At 39.8% G+C, this 19,422-nt stretch overlaps 1 protein-coding gene across 1 annotated transcript; it reads right to left on the bottom strand.

The window, feature by feature from the left end:
- Positions 1 to 1,674: 1,674 nt before the first annotated feature.
- On the bottom strand, positions 1,675 to 19,272 carry Casp3 (caspase 3). The gene is made up of 7 exons (XM_090354136.1): positions 19,187 to 19,272; positions 10,829 to 10,896; positions 8,994 to 9,118; positions 6,101 to 6,229; positions 5,257 to 5,432; positions 5,047 to 5,167; positions 1,675 to 2,986 (listed from the first exon to the last, which is right to left on the bottom strand). The coding sequence occupies exons 2-7, from the start codon at positions 10,879 to 10,881 to the stop codon at positions 2,757 to 2,759; spliced, it is 834 nt and encodes a 277-aa protein (XP_090210262.1). The 5' UTR covers positions 10,882 to 10,896; positions 19,187 to 19,272; the 3' UTR covers positions 1,675 to 2,756.
- Positions 19,273 to 19,422: the final 150 nt, after the last annotated feature.

Raw genomic sequence — 19,422 nt, 5'->3', positions numbered from 1 at the left:
TTCTTTCTCTTAATTGGATCCTTGACATTAATACATGCTCATTTCTCTTACTCCAAAAACCAAAACCAGACTAAAGCTCTTTTTACAGTAGGTATGTCCTCCTAGTCCCCCAATCCTCTATGGATTTATCAGGGTGTTTCATCTTCCTTAGAGCTGGGGTCATGCATTTTTTTTGTTTCTTTGAGGCAGGCTCTTACTATGCAGCTGTTTAAACTCAGGCTAGTCCTGACCTTGCCACCTTCTCGTATCAGCCTTTCAAGTGCTGGGATTACAGGAGTGTTACCACCAGACCCAGCTGCAATAAAAATCTTGTATAGAATTTTGTGCATGTGCAAGCATACCAGTAGGCAGGATCCAAGTATGAGACTGCTGTTTCAGAGGAAAGAATCTGATAGGTGTGGCCGGGTCTTTACCCAGGAATCAAACCATTTTGCACTCCCCTCTAGGGAAGAGTGTACATTTCTTCAGTCTTGGCAACAGATGTTAACACCCTCTGGAGGTTTGCCAGATAGATGACAGATGATACATTGTTTTGTCTGCATTTCTTTTATTGTGATGGAGATTAAATTCACTATCTGGGGTGAAGGAATGTCTAATGTTTCTTTTTTTTCTGTAGTTAATGCCCTTTATCCATTTTTAAAATTGGGTTGCTAGTCTTTTTTTTTTTTTTTTTTAAATAACTGAGTCCTCTTTATGTGGCAGGGAGATTAGAACATGCCAGAGTTTCTGCAAAATGTCAGAACCAAAGGTATATCTGAATGAAATCATTCAAGCTACTCTGCTTCTGGAAAACAGAAGATCCAGTCTCAATGTTGTTTCAGATCTGAAAGAAATACATTCATTATAAAAATACTTGAAGAAATGTAACCACCTCTCAGTTCCACTTTTGTGTACTTGTTGTTAAGGTACAGAGAGCGAATGAGAGCAACTCCCTGTCTAAGCCAGTAGCTAGCCACTCACAGCTGGCACCTTTGCTGGTCCTATTAAGATTTTAGGTTGTAGAAAATTCAAGATGGTTGTATTTAGAGACTAAGCTTCCTTACTTTGCATATTTCTGAGGGCGTTGAGCACAGAAAAAAGCTGATCACGTGCCAGCATCTCAAACAGAAACTAGGTTAGGGCCGTGATGTGCCCTCTTTGACTTTTCCAAAGTAAACTCTTAGTTATCAACAAATAACTTCTATTTAATAGCACGGCATCAAAATATCAACAACAAAAACTCAAAACACATCAGTGATTCTAAGTTTAAATTTATGTTTTTGAAATAAAAAATGCAAAATAACATTTTAACAACACATTTTAAAATACTATTACATGCTACAGCTCCTTAGAAAAAGTTAACAGGTTCAGTCAAAACAAAACAGTTAATGGATTACAAATAGGTCTGTCTTTGAGTAAGGAGCTCCTGTGAAATGTCAGGTTGAGAGCCAGTGAGGAAGGACTCAGCCCCTCAGGGAGGGGGGAGGGAGGAAGCCGGGAGCCCCGCCTCCTGGGGGAGCCCTGAGTTCTGACCTGCAGCTTCCTCTTGGGCTCTTCAGGACTCTGACTGGGAACTTTCCAAGTCCTGGGTGCCTTCATCCTTTCCATGCAGGTTACAGTACTAACATTAGCACGCTGTTCCTTTGGGTTGTAAACTTCGATGGAAAAATCACAGGCTTACCAATTGGATTACTATCATGATTCCCACCACCTTTGGATAAGCTCCCCTTCAGAAGCTTTACTTTATGACATGGTGATTTATGCCTTGGGACACCATCCACATCCACTTATGTGTGTGTGTCTGAAGAAGTCAGTGGGTGGATGGTCCTTCTCAGGAAGCCTGGATGGGGCTCTGGTCCCATTAAATAGACTGAGCCATGTCTTGTGCAGGCATCTCAAATTACAGTGTTCAGTGGATCCATTTATCATTCTTTCCCTTATATACCACTATTTATTGTACAAATGGAATATTTGTATGTTCATGAAGAATTTCTTATCATCCTAAAGAATCAAGTTTGAGGTTTTATTTTTCTTTAAAAAAAAAAAAACAAAACTTGGCTGGTCTGTACATCTCACCTGATTTGCGTAAAGACAGATGAGAATAAACATGCTGGTAGATTATCTTAGCACCTTAGTTAGGTTTCTCTCTCAATATTATACTTTAGCCATAAAAGAATCAACTTGGTTTACTCATATTTTCTCTCAAATAAATTATTGTTTCTTTTTCAATAGTAAACATTTTTTATAACATGCTCAAGACACACATCACAAAACCATAAGCTATGATAATACAATCTAAAAATGCAGTCAATTCATTCCCATAAATCAGCTTGAAAAGGAAAGTTCAAGAGTTTGATCAAGCCCATGGATCCCAGAGTGCAGGGATGCATGACTCCATATCCGCAAAAAGCTAGGACTGTACTGTCGTCATGGAGGGAGAAAGGATCCTGAAATTCATCACTGCTGTGTGTAACTTCTTCATAATTACTTGACTATTATAGGACCCTCAAATCTTGCTACTGTGAAAGATAGAAGTTGATAAACCTTGCCTTTCATAATAATGGTACCATGCTCAATATTTGTTCCTATTCACATTCAGTTTCAACTACCTGTGACTGAGTTTGAGGTAGCGGTGACTGTGGTTCCTGGAAGTGGTATGGGACAAATATCATCTAAAGTATCACATGAGATTCAAATGGGAGGGAGGTAAAGTATTACCTACTGTCTTCTTGTTTGGCATAGAAACTAAAAAAGAAAAAAAAAGAAACAACATCTCTTCAGTGATAAAAATACAGGTCTTTTGTGAGCATGGATACAATACATGGGATCTGTTTCTTTGCATGGAAAGTGGAATCCAGAGAAAATGACTCGAATTCTGTTGCTACCTTCCGGTTAACTCGAGTAAGAATGTGCATTAGTTCAAGCTTGTTGGCGTAGAGTTTCAGCATAGCACAAAGGGACTGGATGAACCATGATCCATCCTTTGAATTTCTCCAGGAATAGTAACCTACAAAGCAAAACAGAATCAAGATACCACAGACATCTCATTTTAGCTGGAAATAGAAACTGTAGACAAACTACCATGGGATAAGAGTTTTATTTTGGCTCTCCCTCCCACAGGGATTAACAGATAAATATGCAGATAAGATGATGAAAAGCTGAGACATACAAAAGTATCATCATAGGTAGCTTGGTGGTTTCAACCAGATTTTTTTTTTTAGCACTGGCTTACCTATACATAAAGTGTCATGTATGCACATATACTTATGACTAAGAAATGAATGACAATTCATTTCTCTATATTGCATTTTATCAAGTATTATGAATATAAAACATTAAAAAAAACTAAAAGGGGGTGGCAATTCAGTTACTGTACTTATTTGCAGATTAACTATTAGACTCATTGCATTTAAAATAGAAATATGTTGTGTAGAAAAATGCCCAGAGGACAAAGGATATCATATCAAGCACACACTAAAATGCTAAAACACAAACCAAAACATTAACCTTACGTTTCCCAACTCTGTCACCTGGAGTTAGTCATGAATAGTTGTATGATTAATATTTATTTATATGATGACATGTGTGACCACAAAAAGGTGGAGGTGAGCAGCATATCAAGCAGTATCTTTATTTTCTCTTCTCTCACTTTTTTTCCCCCCTGTATAGTGTTGGGGCTTGAACTCAGAGTCTGGGCTCTGTCCTTGAGCTTTTTTGCTAAAGGTTGAACCACAGCTCCACTTCTGTTTTTTAAATTTTTATTTATTGATTGATTATATTTTTTTGCCAGCCCTGGGGCTTGAACTCAGGGCCTGGGTACTGTCCATGATCTTTCTCAAGGCTAGCACTCTACCACTGAGCCACAACCCCACTTCCAGCTTTTTCTGTGTATATGATACCAAGGAGTTGAACCCAGGGCTTCATGCATGCTAGGCAAACACTCTACCACTAGGCCACACTCCTGGCCCAAGTTCTGGCTTTTTGATGGCTGACTGAACAAAAGTCTCATAGACTTTGCTGCCCAGGTTAACTTTGGAGTGTGAGATCACTCAGTCAGATCACAGTCAGTGCCCAGCTTGCTTGGCCTTTTCTGCTCAAGGCTAGCACTCTACAGCTTGAGCCACAGATTCACTTTTGGATTTTTGTTGGTTAATGGGAGATGAGTTTCTTGGATTTACCTGTAAGAGAGCGGCCTGGCTGAGCTGATAGGATGATGGTCCTCGGACCCCTGGTACCTCCCACAGCACTACTACCTGTCCTAGATTAGTTGTGCTTATCTCCTATTTCAATGAATTCCAAGAAAATCCAGCAATCGCCCTTGTCCACAAGGGCAGGATCTGAGATCCGACACCCACACCCACACACACCCACACCCACACACTTCAGTCTTTTCCCTTTTAGCGAAGCCTCCTCAGGCATAGTGGCTACAGCTTCTGCAGTTTAATGTCTGATAACAAAACCAAAATCTTTTTTTCCCCCACAGGATTTTATTACATAGGTTTCTCTCCTTATGAAGGTCAGGCCTTTCATCTCATTTCTTAAAGAAAACATTTCACAGCTTCTTTTGAGCAAGTCTGAGTTGCCTGCATTACTACTTTTATGCTTTGTGGCTGTTGTTTTGGTGACCCAGGAGGGAAGGAGGCCTGTGTCATTACATCACTCAGAAAATCACACAACTTAAAACTTCTATTGTTTACTTCTGGAACATACCACTTAATACTTTCACACTGCAGTAAATCATGGGTAACCTGCAAATGCAAAAGGCATCTTCTACTCTAATATTACAGGAGTTGACCCCTGTCTCAGACTCAGTTATCATATGTGATATTAAATCCATGAGTGGCTTGGGTTAGTTTTCTGAGATTCCTCTGTGGTTAAGGTACCTTAAAATAGAACTAATTTTTAGGGATATAAAAATTCTGATAGCCTCTGACTGTCAAGTGGTAGCTATACTATTATTTACCTCTATAGTTATGTACTTTACTCTCTCTGTCTCGCTCTCTCACACACACACACAGACACACACACACATACACACATCACATTTACTTTTGGTAACTTTCTTACCAGGTGCTGTGGAATATGCATACAGGAAGTCAGCCTCTACTGGTATTTTCTGGCATGCCATTTCATCATCAATACCACTATCTGTCTCAATGCCACAGTCTAGTTCTGTACCCCGGCAGGCCTGCAAGTTAGAATGTCAATTTTTAATTTAATTTATAACTAAGTTAATCTGTGATTAATCCTCCACCATAATGTCATGGATTCCCCTACCTGAATGATGAAAAGCTTGGGTTTCCCAGCTAGACTTCTGCAATAATCTCCTCGGAAGAAACTTGTTAATTTTTTCAGGTCAACAGGTCCATCTGTTCCAAAAATTATTCCTTCCTCACCATGGCTCAGAATTACACAAATAAAGCTACTCCTTTTGCTATGATCTTCTTTAGAAACTGGAGAGACATTCAGAAAAAGATTTAAAAAATACTTCCAACTTTATTCAACAATTTCAGACAGACTGCATAAAAACAAGATGAAAAATTTTTGATTTTTGAGTCAGGGTCTTATTAAGTATCCTAGGCTGGTCTCAAACTCATCATTCTCTTGCTTCAGCTTTCTTTCTTTCTCCCCCCCCCCTCTCCTATTTCTTTCTTTTTCTTTTTGCTAGCTCTGGGCCTTAAACTCAGCGCCTGAGCATTATCCTTGGGCTTTCTTCAAGGCTAGTGCTTCACTAGTGAAGCTTCCAGCTTTCCTAGGTTGTACCAAGGAATTGAACCTGGATCTTCATGTATGCTAGGCAAGGACTCTATTGGTAGGCCAAACTCCCAGCCCCCACTCGCTCCAAGTATAGTAGGATGGAGACACTGAGAGGGGAACTGTGAGGTCATTTAAACCCAACTTGGGCATAGTCACATACCTGAAAAAAATCTTAGGCAGTTGGTATGAATAAAATAGAATATATAAAAATAAAATATAAAAATATAATATCATATTAACACTTGTCATGTCAGAATTATGTGTAACATAATTTCACAATTCGTATACTTCATTCTATGCATAATTTCAGTTAGATTGAAATGTAAAATTGGGTAATGAGGTCTGTCTTTTAATTATTTCTTACCGTTGTGTAGTAATTCTACAATGTCTTCACGTGTAAGGTCATTCTTATTTCTGACTTCGTATTTTAAGTTCAGGAATGTTTCTCTGAGAGTTGCTGCGTCTACATCTGTACCAGACCGAGATGCCATTCCTGGAACACAACAAATGACTTTTAGTTCCTTTGAAAAGAGAATCCCTTTGAAATGAAATGAATGACGTAGCGATTCACACAACCAACAAATTCTTCCTTTTAAATGCTAAGAATAAGGGCTGGGAGTTTGGCCTAGTGGTTAAAGTTCTTGCCTAGCATGCACAAAGACCTGGGTTCGATTCCTCGGTACCACATACATACAAAAAAAAAAAGCTGGAAGTGGTGCTGAGGCTCAAGTGGTAGAGCTCTAGCCTTGAGAAAGTCCAAGGACAGATTTTAATTATTTTAATCATGGTGATTAAAATAATTTTTTTAAGCATGTAAGACATTTCAAATGGTGCCGTGGCTCGAGGTAGAGTGCTAGCCACGAGAAAGCTCAAGGACAGTACAGTCCCTGACTGGCACTCCTAGGACTGGCAGAAAAAAAAAAGTTGGTATTCAAGTTACAGCTAGGAAGTGGAAATGTGTTCAAGTGGTAGAGTACTAGCCTTGAGGGAAAAAGCCAAGTAAGTATGCATCCATGAATTCAAGCCCCAGAAGTGGCTAAAACAAAATCAAAGTTATAGGTAAAAGCAATAAACATAATGCCATGGTGGTTCAGTGCCCATTTCCAACTATCCTTCTCAATCTTTTCACTAGTCTACAAGTCTTGGTGATTTTTTCTGGTATATTGTGGCTTCCTCCCAGATCTAGTTTCTCAAATTAAAAATGAACCTTAATATACTCTGTTACATCAAAGAATTATCACAGCTTCATCTTCAAGAAGAACAGGAAGACTGCCCAAATACTTACACATACAATAAATTATACAAATTAGACAAAAAACATATTTAGAACATACAGTCATACACCCACTAGAATGAAAGATCAGAAAACTACATAGTAAGAAAAATGCTTATGTCATATTAAGTGGAATAAGCAGAGTGCCATGCTATTTGCATGTATATATAAAATAAAACTGTCATGAAAATTGCAAGAAATACAACAAAATGTTGGTTAGCTTTTGAGTATTGTGAAGGGTTTTATTTTCTATGTTCTCTTAAAATATTCTAAAATGTCTTACCAATTCTCTGATACCCAGAGAATGAGACTTGGTGATTATGCCACAGTGAACTTAGTTCAGTGGGAGAGCTAGAAAACCAAGAAATAAACTCAAGAGCGGAGGTCAAGAAATGAACACACTTGTAAGAATAAATGCTCCAGAATGAGATTTGAGGATCAAGATACAGGACTCTTATCTCTAATTAACCAGCAAAAGTCCCAAAGAGGAAGTATGGCTCAAGAGGTAGGAGTGCTGGCCTTGAGCAAAAACAAAACAAAACAAAAACAACAACAAAAAACACATGATAGCATGTGGCCCAGGGTTCAAGCTTCAGTATGAAAGAAAGACAGAAAGACAGAAAGAAAGAAGAAATGAAATGAAGACTGTAAGCCTAAGCTATATCTATTTAAAATTTAGGGAAAGAAAATAAATGTGTCATCAAAGCCTAAGGAAAAAGGCTTTGGGATTTAAGCCAGTGTCAGTCTTCCCTGTAGTCTCAGAGGAAAAAGCAATCAAGCAAATGAAGAAGATACAAGGAAGGAAAACAGAACAGAGGGTGGATTAAGAGCTTAGGCTGGCTTTACAGCCAGGCAGACTGAGGCCTAAGCTCAACCCCACTAGCACACTACCCCTGTGTGCTAGTCACACAGCTAGTCCATGCTGTCAGCGTAGAACACTAGCTAATTTTCAGAGTTACTATTCAAATACAAGAGATTCCCAGTAGGTTCTGGAAAGAATACAAACAAAGCTACTTACTACTTGTCAAGAACTTTTCCCTGCTATAAGGAGGAGGAATAGGAGAAGCAAGGGTTGCAGATAGAGAAGAAGTGAGGCTTACAGAGAGGGCTAGCTGTCAGAAATGAGGCTGTACCCTAAGGCTCCCCCCCCCACCTTTCTCTTCCTTCTTTCTATTTATAAATGGAACTTTGCTTTCTCCCCACACCCTGCCCTTTATCTCAATTTGTAACTGTAGAATTTGTTTAAAACAACAACTCTTTCCCCATGCACTCTACTCTCAGGTTAGGAAACTAGAACTCAATTAAAAAGTAGTTGTAGTTGGCATGACGGCTCATGCCTGTAATTCCAGCTACTAGGGTAGTGGAGCTCAGGAGCATTCAGGTTGGAGGCCAGCCTAGGGGAAAAGTTAGTGGGATACCATTTTAATAAGCTGGGTGTGACCCTAGCTTCACAGGAAGGAGAATCTGGTTCTGAGGAAAAGCATAACACCATTCTGGAAGAACAGCTAAAGCAAAAGCAAGTTAGGAGCATGGCTCAAACAGTGCAGTATCACCCCCGCCCCCCACCCCGTCTTCTCCAGAATGGAGATGAGCTGTGGCCTACACCAGACATCCTGCAAAGGGGAAGCCTGCAAACAACCACATTTTCTTAGTTCCTATGGCATTATGGGATCTGAGGGCTCTGCCTTCTCTCTACTTGATTGTTTACATCACTGACTAAACACACCAGGTAGAGTGCACACCTAGCATTCAGAAAGCCCTGGGTTTGAGTCCTTGGTATCACATACACAGAAAAATCTGGAAGTGGTGCTGTGGCTCAAGCGGCAGAGCACTAGCCTTGAGCAAAAAAGTGTCCAAGGCCCTAAGTTCAAGCCCCAGGAAAATAGAAAAAAATAAACTTATCAGTGCAATAAATGCATCAATATAGCATTGTATATCATATCAAATACAAATGGCACATTACAGATCATGCTACGATACATACCAGTGCTTTTATGAAAGTTCTTATTGTTAATTATTATGCATATACCCATTTCAGGATAATCCATTTTGTAACTACTATCCAAGGAAATCCCAGAGTCCATTGATTTGCTGCCATGGATGATCTTTCTGTATGGAGATCAAACAACAGGTTACAGGGGAGAAAGATGAACCCACAAATGTAATTTTTATGACTGATAATAACAGTTTACTTTTGTTTAAGACTATGTACCAGACTTGTGCTGTAGATTTGTCCTCATTATAAGTTTCATAGCATTTGGGTGTCATCCTTAACATGTCATAAACAGGTGGATAAAGTTAATTTCAAAATGACTCACCTCAGAACTAAGGCTGAAGGTTTACCTTTAGTTTTAGGTTTTGATAAATTTTCATCAAATACACTTACCACTATTTATCAAACTTCAGGAGCTGAACAAATTAGGGTCACTAAACATTTTCTTAAAGGGTCTTAAAGAGAAGCTGGCACAGGAGGATTTTCAGCTCAAAGCTGGTCTGAGCTATCTAGTGAGATTCCATGTCAAATCATCCAAAAGAAAAATGAGGGAAAGAGGGAGGGAGAGATTAGTTCAAGAATCCTATGAATAGAATAATAAAAGTGGGTCTTTGAAATAAACTTCTGGAATTAAACAAAAGGACAATTATAAAAATCATAAAAGACAATTGTCCATATTTACGGAATTCGGTATGAGATGTGTGCTGTTTTGATTCATTTTTATATTTGTGCCGATTACCTTGAGATACTTAAAGAATATCACACAAGGGGCTGGGAGTTTGGCCTAGAGGTAGAGTGCTTGCCTATCATGCATGAAAACTTGGATTTGATACCTTGGTACCACATACATAGAAAAAGCCAAAAGTGGTGCTGTAGCTCAAGTGGTAAAGTTCTAGCCTTGAAAAGGCCCAAGGACAGTGCTCAGGCCCTGAGTTCAAGCCCCAGAACCGGCAAAAAAAAATTATCACAAGATCTGATACAGGTAATAGCAGACATAGATTAAGTGAAGTGAGGATTATTTGAGGTTTAGTTTGCTCATTCCCCCCGACCCCCGTCTGCCAGTATGGGAAATAATACTAAACACAAAAAGGAAACAAAGAAAAACAAAGGATAAAAAAGGATGAGACATATTTTCCCAGACTGAAAAACTAGCATTGCATTTTTATTTTATCTTAAAACTTATAAACAAGAAGTAAAGGCACGAAAGCAATCTCTTTTTCTGTAGCCACTTGAAATGGTTCACAACAGCAGGAGCGATGAGTTTGGTCTGGGAAGGGGGTGAAAAAGGAGAAAAAGGGGTGGGGGGAAGGGAATCTTTCTGTTTCTAGGAACTAGGTTCCAACCATGGGTCAAGCACTTTCCCTTACTCCTTCCCTTGTCATGAGAAGGTTGAGAGACAGGAGCTTATGTATAGCCAGAGAGCTGAGGTAGAAAGTGTGTTTGGGCTCTAAACTCTTTCGTGTGCGTGCGTGCGTGAGTGCATGCATGCGTGCGTGTATGTATGTGTGTGTGCACTGTGGGGCTTGAACTCAAGGCCTGCTCACTGTCCCTGAACTTTTTCACTGAAAGCTAGTACTCTCCTACTTTGAGCCACATGTCACTTTCTGGTGGTTAATTGGGGATAGGAGTCTCATGGACTTTCCTGCCTGGGCTGGCTTCCAGCTGGAATCCTCAGACCTTGGCCTCCTGTAGCTAGGAGTACAGGCCTCAGCCATCAGCACCCAACAGCCTGTATGCATTCTGTCTACTTCCTCACTCTTCCAAGTCTTCTGTACTACATATACCATCTTTCTTTGACTACACAGAATTTATTTTTGAGTACTCACGTTTCAAAAGTTTTAATGGATTTTGAATCCACTGAATTTTCAGTGTTCTCCATGACTACCTTTCTTAACTAGAACATAAAGAAAATAAAAGTTAGTGAAAATATCAGCCATTGTAAAACCATAGCACTGTATTGTCATCCCAGTGATTATTTCTCCAAATATTCTGGATTTGTCAATACTGTTTGACTCCTGTGAGTCAGACCTGGGGAGAAGCTTTATTTGCTTATATGGTGGAACTCTTCCTCCCTTCATTCTTCCTTGATTGATGTATTACCTTAAGCACACAGATGTGTATGGCTCAGTGAATTTTGTTCTCCACTGTAGTAGCTCTGCCAGTTGAACAGACTGGAATTTCTTTTCATTATCACATAACCAATCAGCTCTTCAGAAGAACTCAGTTTCCAACTCAATAAAGTTGAAACAAAATCCTAAGAACTTCCCACGATATACTTCAAGTAACACTTCACTGTGATGGTTAAATTCCCAAAAGATACCAAACCACTATAGAAACCTCATTCTTAAACTGAACCTTAGAGTTCCAGCTTCTCATGGAGGGCAGTAGAATGTCCTGGAAAACCTAAAAGTAAAACTTATAATTTCTTCTTTCAGCTATCCTCCTGGTAGAACAGCTACATTCACACGTGAAAAGTCCGTATAATTGAAGCAGTCACCACTTCCTGTATTATCAGGTTTGTTAGGCTTTTCATCTATACTCATCCCAGTAATTCTAGCCAGGAAACTCTAGCGATTGACTGTCACCATAAGACACAGTCAAGGGCCCTCTGCCTTTTCTGGGCTGAGGGAAACAGTTCCTGATACTACTTTTCTTTCAAGATTTCCACTAGATTTGCTCTAGCTTTCCAGATGCAAAGGAACTTGTTATGGTAGTTTCTCCCATACAAAGAGAAAAAATCAGAAGATAAACAAAAAAGACCCCCCCAAAATTAATTTCTCTAGACTCTAGAAACCTGGCTTATGTCAAATATTTCAATTAGGATACCTTTAATCTCTCACTCCTGCCCTAAAATCAGAAATACTATAGAGATACAAAATCCTAATAGAGCTCATTCACTAGAGGTTCCTGCAAAGCCGTAGACAGTTTCCCTACTGTGTGTGTGTGTGTGTGTGTGTGTGTGTGTGTGTGTGGTATATGCACATATGTGTGTTAGTACTAGGTCTTAAATTCAGGGCCTCTCACACTTGCTTGGTGTTTTGCTCAAGGTTGGTGCTCTACCACTGGAACAGATGATCTATTTCTTTTTGTTGCTGTTTTTTGTTTGTTTTTGTTGGTTAACTGGAGATAAGTGTCTCACAGATTATTCAGCCAGGCTGGCTTAGAACTTGATTCTCAGATACTCAGCCATCAGAGTAGCTAGGATTACAGGTAAGAGCCATCAGCACTTAGCTTCTGCTTTTGTAAATTTGTGAATTGTAATGCAATAGGTATACAAGGTATTCCAAATACTTCTATTTGTAATTGTATAGTTCAGTGGCAGGTACACTGTTATGCAAACACTATTTGCTACTTTATTGTCCCAAACCAAAACTGTATCAAGTCCCTCCATTAAAGGTTTCCAGGAAAAGGTAACTCTCTCCCTTCTCCAAAGCTAAGTTCCTTCTTTCCCTTCCCCCACACTGTCTCATTTCTAGTGGGGAAAGGTAGAAAATACAGAGCAGAAGTTTCACCATTTCAGTTTAACCACAGAAGGGAGTATTTCATACTGTAGCCTGTGTTTTATATTGCTATGAAGGCTGTTTGCTTTTCTACCATGTTCCTAGGTTTTCTAGATAACCACAGGAGGGTGTGAACATAACTGAGCAACAACATCTTTCAGTCAGTTATTGAGCTTTTACAAAGCAAATATTTTAATACTAGGAGCCATTAGGGGTACTTTAACAAAAGACAAAATTAAGTTCCTACCTTTATGGAACACTCATTGTAGAGAGGAAGAATGGCTATAGATCGATAAGACTCTCTGAGGAAAACAGGGTAAAGAAACTACATTGGCTAGGTAGCCCAGGAAATCATCTTTGGGGGTAACATTTACAGATATTTAAATAACGTAGAGTCAGCAATTAGATGTGGTCCTTCTTGGGGGAAGGTCCACAAGAATTCATGATATTGAAGATATGGAAAGGCCAGTTTGATTAGTTTATCATAAAGGCTGGTAGAGAGGTAACCAAGGAAAGATAAGATATCCTAAGGTCTTAGGAACTAAAAGGAAGCTTGATTCCATTCTACTTTTTGTTTTGTTTTGCTTTGAGACTGGGTCTCAAGGACATTTTAGGCTGGCCTTGAGCTTGCTTTGTAGGCTCCCAGGAGAGGCAGCCTCCTGAGTGTTCAGATCACAGCCATGTGCTATCACACCCACTGCTATATTGGAGCACTTCAAGTGGAAAAGGAACATGCTTTTCACAAAAATCACTCTGGCTGCTAAGTAGACAAATCACTGTAGAAGGTCAGAATGAAATCATATAGACAGTGAGAAGCTTTTGGGAATAGCCCAGGCAAGAGACAATGAGATCCAGGGGAGATCAAGATTGGAGATACACAGTGATGCTGCAGAACAGGTGGAAGGATATATGTAGCTTATATAAGAAAAAGTATGTGCCTTACAGATAAGAACAGAGACAATTCATCCATTGCAATTAACAGTCTTAAGTCTGCAATTAACATTTCAGTCTTAACACAAGTAATTACAATTTTACTATTTCTAATAGTAGGCAAGAGACATACATATCTTTTAGTAAAGTGGTTGGTAGCTAAAAGAAGAAAAAAGCACCAATTCTTTTAAAATAGGAGTTAGAATTCACCTATTTGATAAGGATTTCTCAGGAACAAATTCTATTGAAGTATTTCATTTCCTTCATTATTAGCAGGTGACTGAAAAATATCTTCAGTTGCCACTTGATCTCGACGAAAATTTGACACTTCAGGTCTGTCTAGCATCACAAATGTGCACCCTTGCTGTATATTTGTCATGGACTTCCCCCATATGACACATTCAGTTCTTGGGAGCTGAGCTCTGCTTCCTGTAGCGCTCCCTAAAGTGGTACACTTAGCATTACCTCATCCCCATTAGCTAATGCCTGGCTGAAACATATTATTTTAGGTCTGGTGATCTCATTCTAGAAAGCTATAATATTATCTCCTAAGGGAAACATTCACTGTCCTCCATGATAAGAGGAGTTCAGGCTTTTGTAGAGAAAATATCCAACAGAGATTTATTGGCTTTAACACTAATTATTTCTTGTTGTGTTGATGTATGTAATTCTTTGTATCAATTTAAGATGCTGATTCAGAAGGATAAAAAACTCTAAAAGATGTCTTAGTGATGAGAGGAAATTTGTAGAAAGACAACTGACAATAGGTAGGAACTTAGAATTTAGGTGTTAAATTTCTCTACTTTCTAGATCTCCTGAATACTGAAGCTATAGCAATCAAAAGTATACATATATTGTCAGTAGAAATTTACTGTTACTCTGAAGTAGATATTTAAACATTCCAAGCTGAGTTTTCCTAAAGAAGTGAAAAGTTGGAATGTGCTCTCAATTTACCTGATGGTTATCCAGCAATTCACTGCAATAGTAGGGGTAAAATAGAATAAATTATCTGTGAGATTGAAGCAGAGGAATGAAAATTAATTTCTAAAATTAAAATATCTTAAGCTATACTATGTTAATATATATATATATATATATATTTTTTTTTTTTTTTTTTGCCAGTCGTGGAGATTGAACTCAGGGCCTGGGCACTGTCCTTGGACACATTTTGCTCTAGACTAGAGCTCTGCCACTTGAGCCACAGCACCACTTCCAGCTTTTTCTATGTATGTGGTACCGAGGAATTGAATCCAGGGCTTTGTGCATGTGAGACAAACACTCTACCACTAGGCTACCTAGTGCCCAGCCCACTATGTTAACACTTTGACACAAAGTACAAACATCCTGTTATGTAAGAGGGAGCAGTAATAGAGTTTTCTATGGTAGGGATTTGTAAATGAGATGTTAGGTGAGTTAAACTAGTTTTAGTGAACCTTGGTCAAGAAATCTGTTTTCAATCATTGGGCAGTTCCTGGCATCGGTCCTACAGGGAAATGCAGAAGTCAGGAATAAAACTTCATCTCTACTCTAGTGATTTTTGAAATCTCAAAATGAGGTAGAAGAATCAACACTGCTCACTTTTGAACATTCCCGTGAATATACTTTAAAAGATTTAAAAGTAATGATTTACTAAAAGAGCAGCCAAAGAAAGGAACAAAATCCTTCTGTTTCCAGCTCACATAGGCTAAACACTGAGCTAAAAGGTATTTATTTATTTATTTTGGTGCCAGGACTGGGGCTTGAACTTGGGATCTGGGTGCTTTCCTAGCTTTCTGCTTAAGAAAAATTGGAAAGCTCACACTTGTAATCCTACCTACTCAGGAGCCTGAGAGCTGAGGGCTTCCTGGGCAGGAAAGTCCACAAAACTGTCCAATTAGCTACCCAAAAAAGCTGGAAATGCAGTGATTGTATTTAGAGATTCCCTACCTGAATACTTGTTTGTTAAACATGTCATTTGAAATATGATGTAAAAATCAATGTTAATGAATTCTTGAATAAAAAAAAAAAGCTGGAAATGGAGCTGTGGCTCAAATGTTAGCCTTGAGCAAAAGGCACTCACTCAGGCCCTGAGTTCAAGCTCCAGGACCAGCACACGTGCACATGCACGTGCACGCACACGTGCACACGCGCATACACGCACACGCGCACGCGCACACACACACACACACACACACACACACAGTGACACCACAGTGACTTTTTGACTTTTAATTGGAGATAAGAGTCTCAAGGACTCTTAAAAACTTTCCTGCCCAGCTGTCTTTGAACTGTAATCTTTAGATCTCAGCCTCCTAACCAGTTAGGATTATGGCTGGCAGAACCCACTTATATTAATAGCCAACTGAAAGCGCACTTACTATAAGCAATGAAGAAGAGAGAAAAGATAATTATAGTGTATCTAGTGCCACTGGGTAACTTACTTCTAAATGTAATACACAGGTTTCCTGCTAATCATTCCATCTACAGTGCTATTACTTCTATAGAAAAGATAAAGTCAAGTCCAGTATCACTTCTGAGAAGTTGCTATCTATCTCTGTGAAATAGCTGATTATACTCATTGCCAACTAGTGAAAACAACATCTTAAAAGCAGCTAGATTTTCAGATTAAGTAAATGAAACAGAAAGCACACTTGTTTCACAACACTTTGGGTAGGAAAAGATTTCAGCTGAAATGTACTATAGGTACTATCCAATCTGTCCCATTTGGTGTTTGAATTTCTTTGGAGATATATAAGTAATTGAACTGGTAAGACAAGACATGATCAAAAAAACAAGTTATCAAAGATTTTGCTCATAGGTAGAAGCTACATCTAATGACATCTATATATATAAAGAGAGAATATAGACATATAGACATATATATATGTACATATCTATACTTGTATACATAATTATATATATGGATCAACATAGAATATGTGTCTATCTAATGGATAACTTAGGAAGTGAAGGAGTTAGGGGAAAAGGAAATACATATATGTAGGCAATATAATTTTATATACTGGGCCAACAGGGTGAAGGGAATGACTGGCTGAAATAGATTGTTGACATAGATGAAAATGAAACCTATTGAAACTTTATTACAAAGTGGGGAAGAGAGTAAGGGCAAGTAACAGACCATGCAGATGGTTTGGAAATATCACATTGAAATTGCCCCTAGCTAATGTATGCTAATACAGGGAATACAATTTCATTGTTAGAAAAATATTGGGTTTTTTTTAGGAACAAAAAAAGGGGAAGTGGGAAAATCATTGAAGACCTAATTAAACATTTTATATGAAATAAATGCTTCCAGACACCTTTTGAAAAATTTACAGATAACCATACAGTTTGCTGAACATTCACTGTGAGCAAAGTATAGCCGTAGGCCTTGACTACAGGTTTTGATAGAGATCATTTAAGCATATATTTATGTGGTGACCATAGCACAAAGTGGCTGAGCATATCCTGATACTTACTTATTTAACCACCTTGCTTAGTATTTCTGGTTAGTTGCAATAAGCAATGATATTGTTACAATGTTTCCATATTTGATCTCTAGCATTTATTCTAATACATATGTATTAATTATAAATTACTATGTAACTGTAAATCCGATTTGTGTGTGTGTGCCTGTGTTGGTACTGGGACTTGAACATAGGTCCTGGACCATGTCCCTTAGCTTTTTTGTTCAAGGTTAAAACGCTACGGCTCAATCCACAACTTCACTTCCAGCTTTTTGGTGGTTATTGAATCTCATGGGACCAGAGCAGAGTGGCTCGAGCCTATAATATTAGCTACTGAGGAGGCTGAGTTCTGAGAATGGAGGTCCAAAGGCAGCCGGGGAGATTCTTATCTCCAATTAACCACCCTAAGTGGGGCTGTGGTTCAAGGGGTAAGGTGGTAGCCTTGAGCTGAAGAACTTAGGGACAGCGCCCAGGCCCGGATTTCAAGCTCCACAACCCACCAAAACCAAAACAAAAAGGAAGAAAAAACCCAGGGGTTTTCCTTTCTAGGATGGTTTCAGTGATCCTGAGATCTCAGCCTCCTGAGTAGCTAGTTTACAGGGTTGAACCACTGGAGCCTGGATCAGATTTGACTTTGTTTTCTGATAGGTAATAGTCATTAGAAAAGTATGGTATTGTAATAAAAATAAGTAGACACGCACTCTTATGCACCAGGCTCTAATTATAAGGAAATGGGTCAATAAGGAACACCATGATAAATAAAACTAGTCTCCTGGTGTTTGCTTACAGTCTATCAGGGAAGATAGTAAATATGCAAATATAAAAGATGTGGCACATTCCTGTTAGGAAATGTCTAGTGCAAAAGGATAGGAAGACTTAACTTGTGGCAGTTAAATGAGAACAAACTGCTAAGTCAGTGTTCCTACTTGTAAGTCAGTTATATGGTGAGAAAAGTATTCCAGGCAGAGAATAGGTAAGAAGGTAAGCATATGGCTATTCAGAAAGTGAAAGGACACCAAAGTAAAAGGTAAGTTAGAGGAGGGTATTCAGCACTCAGTAAACATTTGGCCTTGTTAATTAGGTTAGGGGACTAGGTTTATCCTATATTTTCACGTTTAACAAGAGCGAGGACTCAATATCTGCATACCCAATGCTATGAACATGGTAATGGAAATATAAACATAACTATAGAGATATAAAAACCTATGACTCTATAGACATGTTTTATTTCATAAATTAATATGTTTCTATGACATACAAACCCTTAGCCTAATTTTGATTAAGTTCTAAATACTAAGTCCCAGTGATTGTAATTAGAGATTCCCTTCTTGAACACTCGTTTGTTAAACATGTCATTTAAAATATGATGTAAAAATCAACGTTAATAAATTCTTAAAACAACAACAACAACAAAATGGCCTAGAGTGGGGGTAAGGGAGCCCAGTCAGGAGGCTGTAGAAGAGAGCACAATTTAGGAGAAATCAGAAGGAGAGACTTGCACACATATGACAGGAAGTCCACAAAGGTTTTGTGGAAGAAATGGGTAGGGGAGCAAACCCACTAAGAACAAGAGTGACCAGTGTGAGAAAGGCCCTCTAATTCCACATGGCCCGAGGGAGATGCCAGTACAGTTCCTACAGTAGTGACTTTGACGTTGGATGCAGACACAGAAGAATGAAAAGGAGGATTTCAAATGAGCATTCAGAAGGAACTATAACACAATCAACCCTAGAAAAATCTAGGCCCCAGACCCAGAAGGCAACGGAGAGGAAACACTCATGCAAAACTGGGACGCCTCCAGTCCTGGGGCCACAGTCCTCCACTCCTCCCTCTCCTAACCACGCCTCGGCCTGCGGTTCCAGTAGCAGTCGTTTTGTCTCCAGCATCCCTCCCGCTGCTCCTCGCTTCCCGGGCTCGTGGCTCCGGCCTACCCACCGCTGCACCCCACCCCTCCCGCTTGTCCCAGGCGGTCTCGAGACCTGAGGCCTGGCCCCCAGACCCCAGACCATGTAACCTGCCTCCGTCCGGCACCCTGACCCTGAGATCTGCGGTCCAGCCCCGCTCTCCAGACTCCACGGCACTCATCCCTCTCCCCATTTCTCCGGGTCTCTCCGTTCCTCAGCCCCAGACCCCCTCCCGGCTAGATCCCTCACTCTGCTGCGTTCACTGCTCGCCCCAGATCACCGTAGCAAAACAAAGGATCCACCGCACAGATGGCCCGTCTCCACCGCTTCCACCAAGCAGCTGCAAAACCTGGAGATGAGGGAGCCAGCCTGGGGAGCAAAAGAGGTGGAGGGGCCGCACTCACCGCCCAGATCTCACGGATCCACCGAACAGCAAACAAACACACGCAGGTTGGCTCGCTGTTCACAACTTCCCGCTAGGAGCTCGGCCTTCCCCGCCAGCAGCTGGTGGAGCGCAGCGCGGGTAAATAGGACGCCTCTGGAAGCCACGCCCCCTCTGCCAGCCACGTCCCTCAGCCAGCCACGCCTTCTGCTCTGCCAGCCACGCCCCCTTCCCCTGGTCCCGAAGACACGTCACGTC

This window comes from Megascapheus bottae, chromosome 20, assembly GCF_031878675.1.
Source record: "Megascapheus bottae isolate mThoBot1 chromosome 20, mThoBot2.hap1, whole genome shotgun sequence".
NCBI lineage: Eukaryota > Metazoa > Chordata > Mammalia > Rodentia > Geomyidae > Megascapheus > Megascapheus bottae.
The sequence above is the reverse complement of the archived record's forward strand: the minus strand, read 5'-3'. Positions and strand labels throughout refer to the sequence as shown.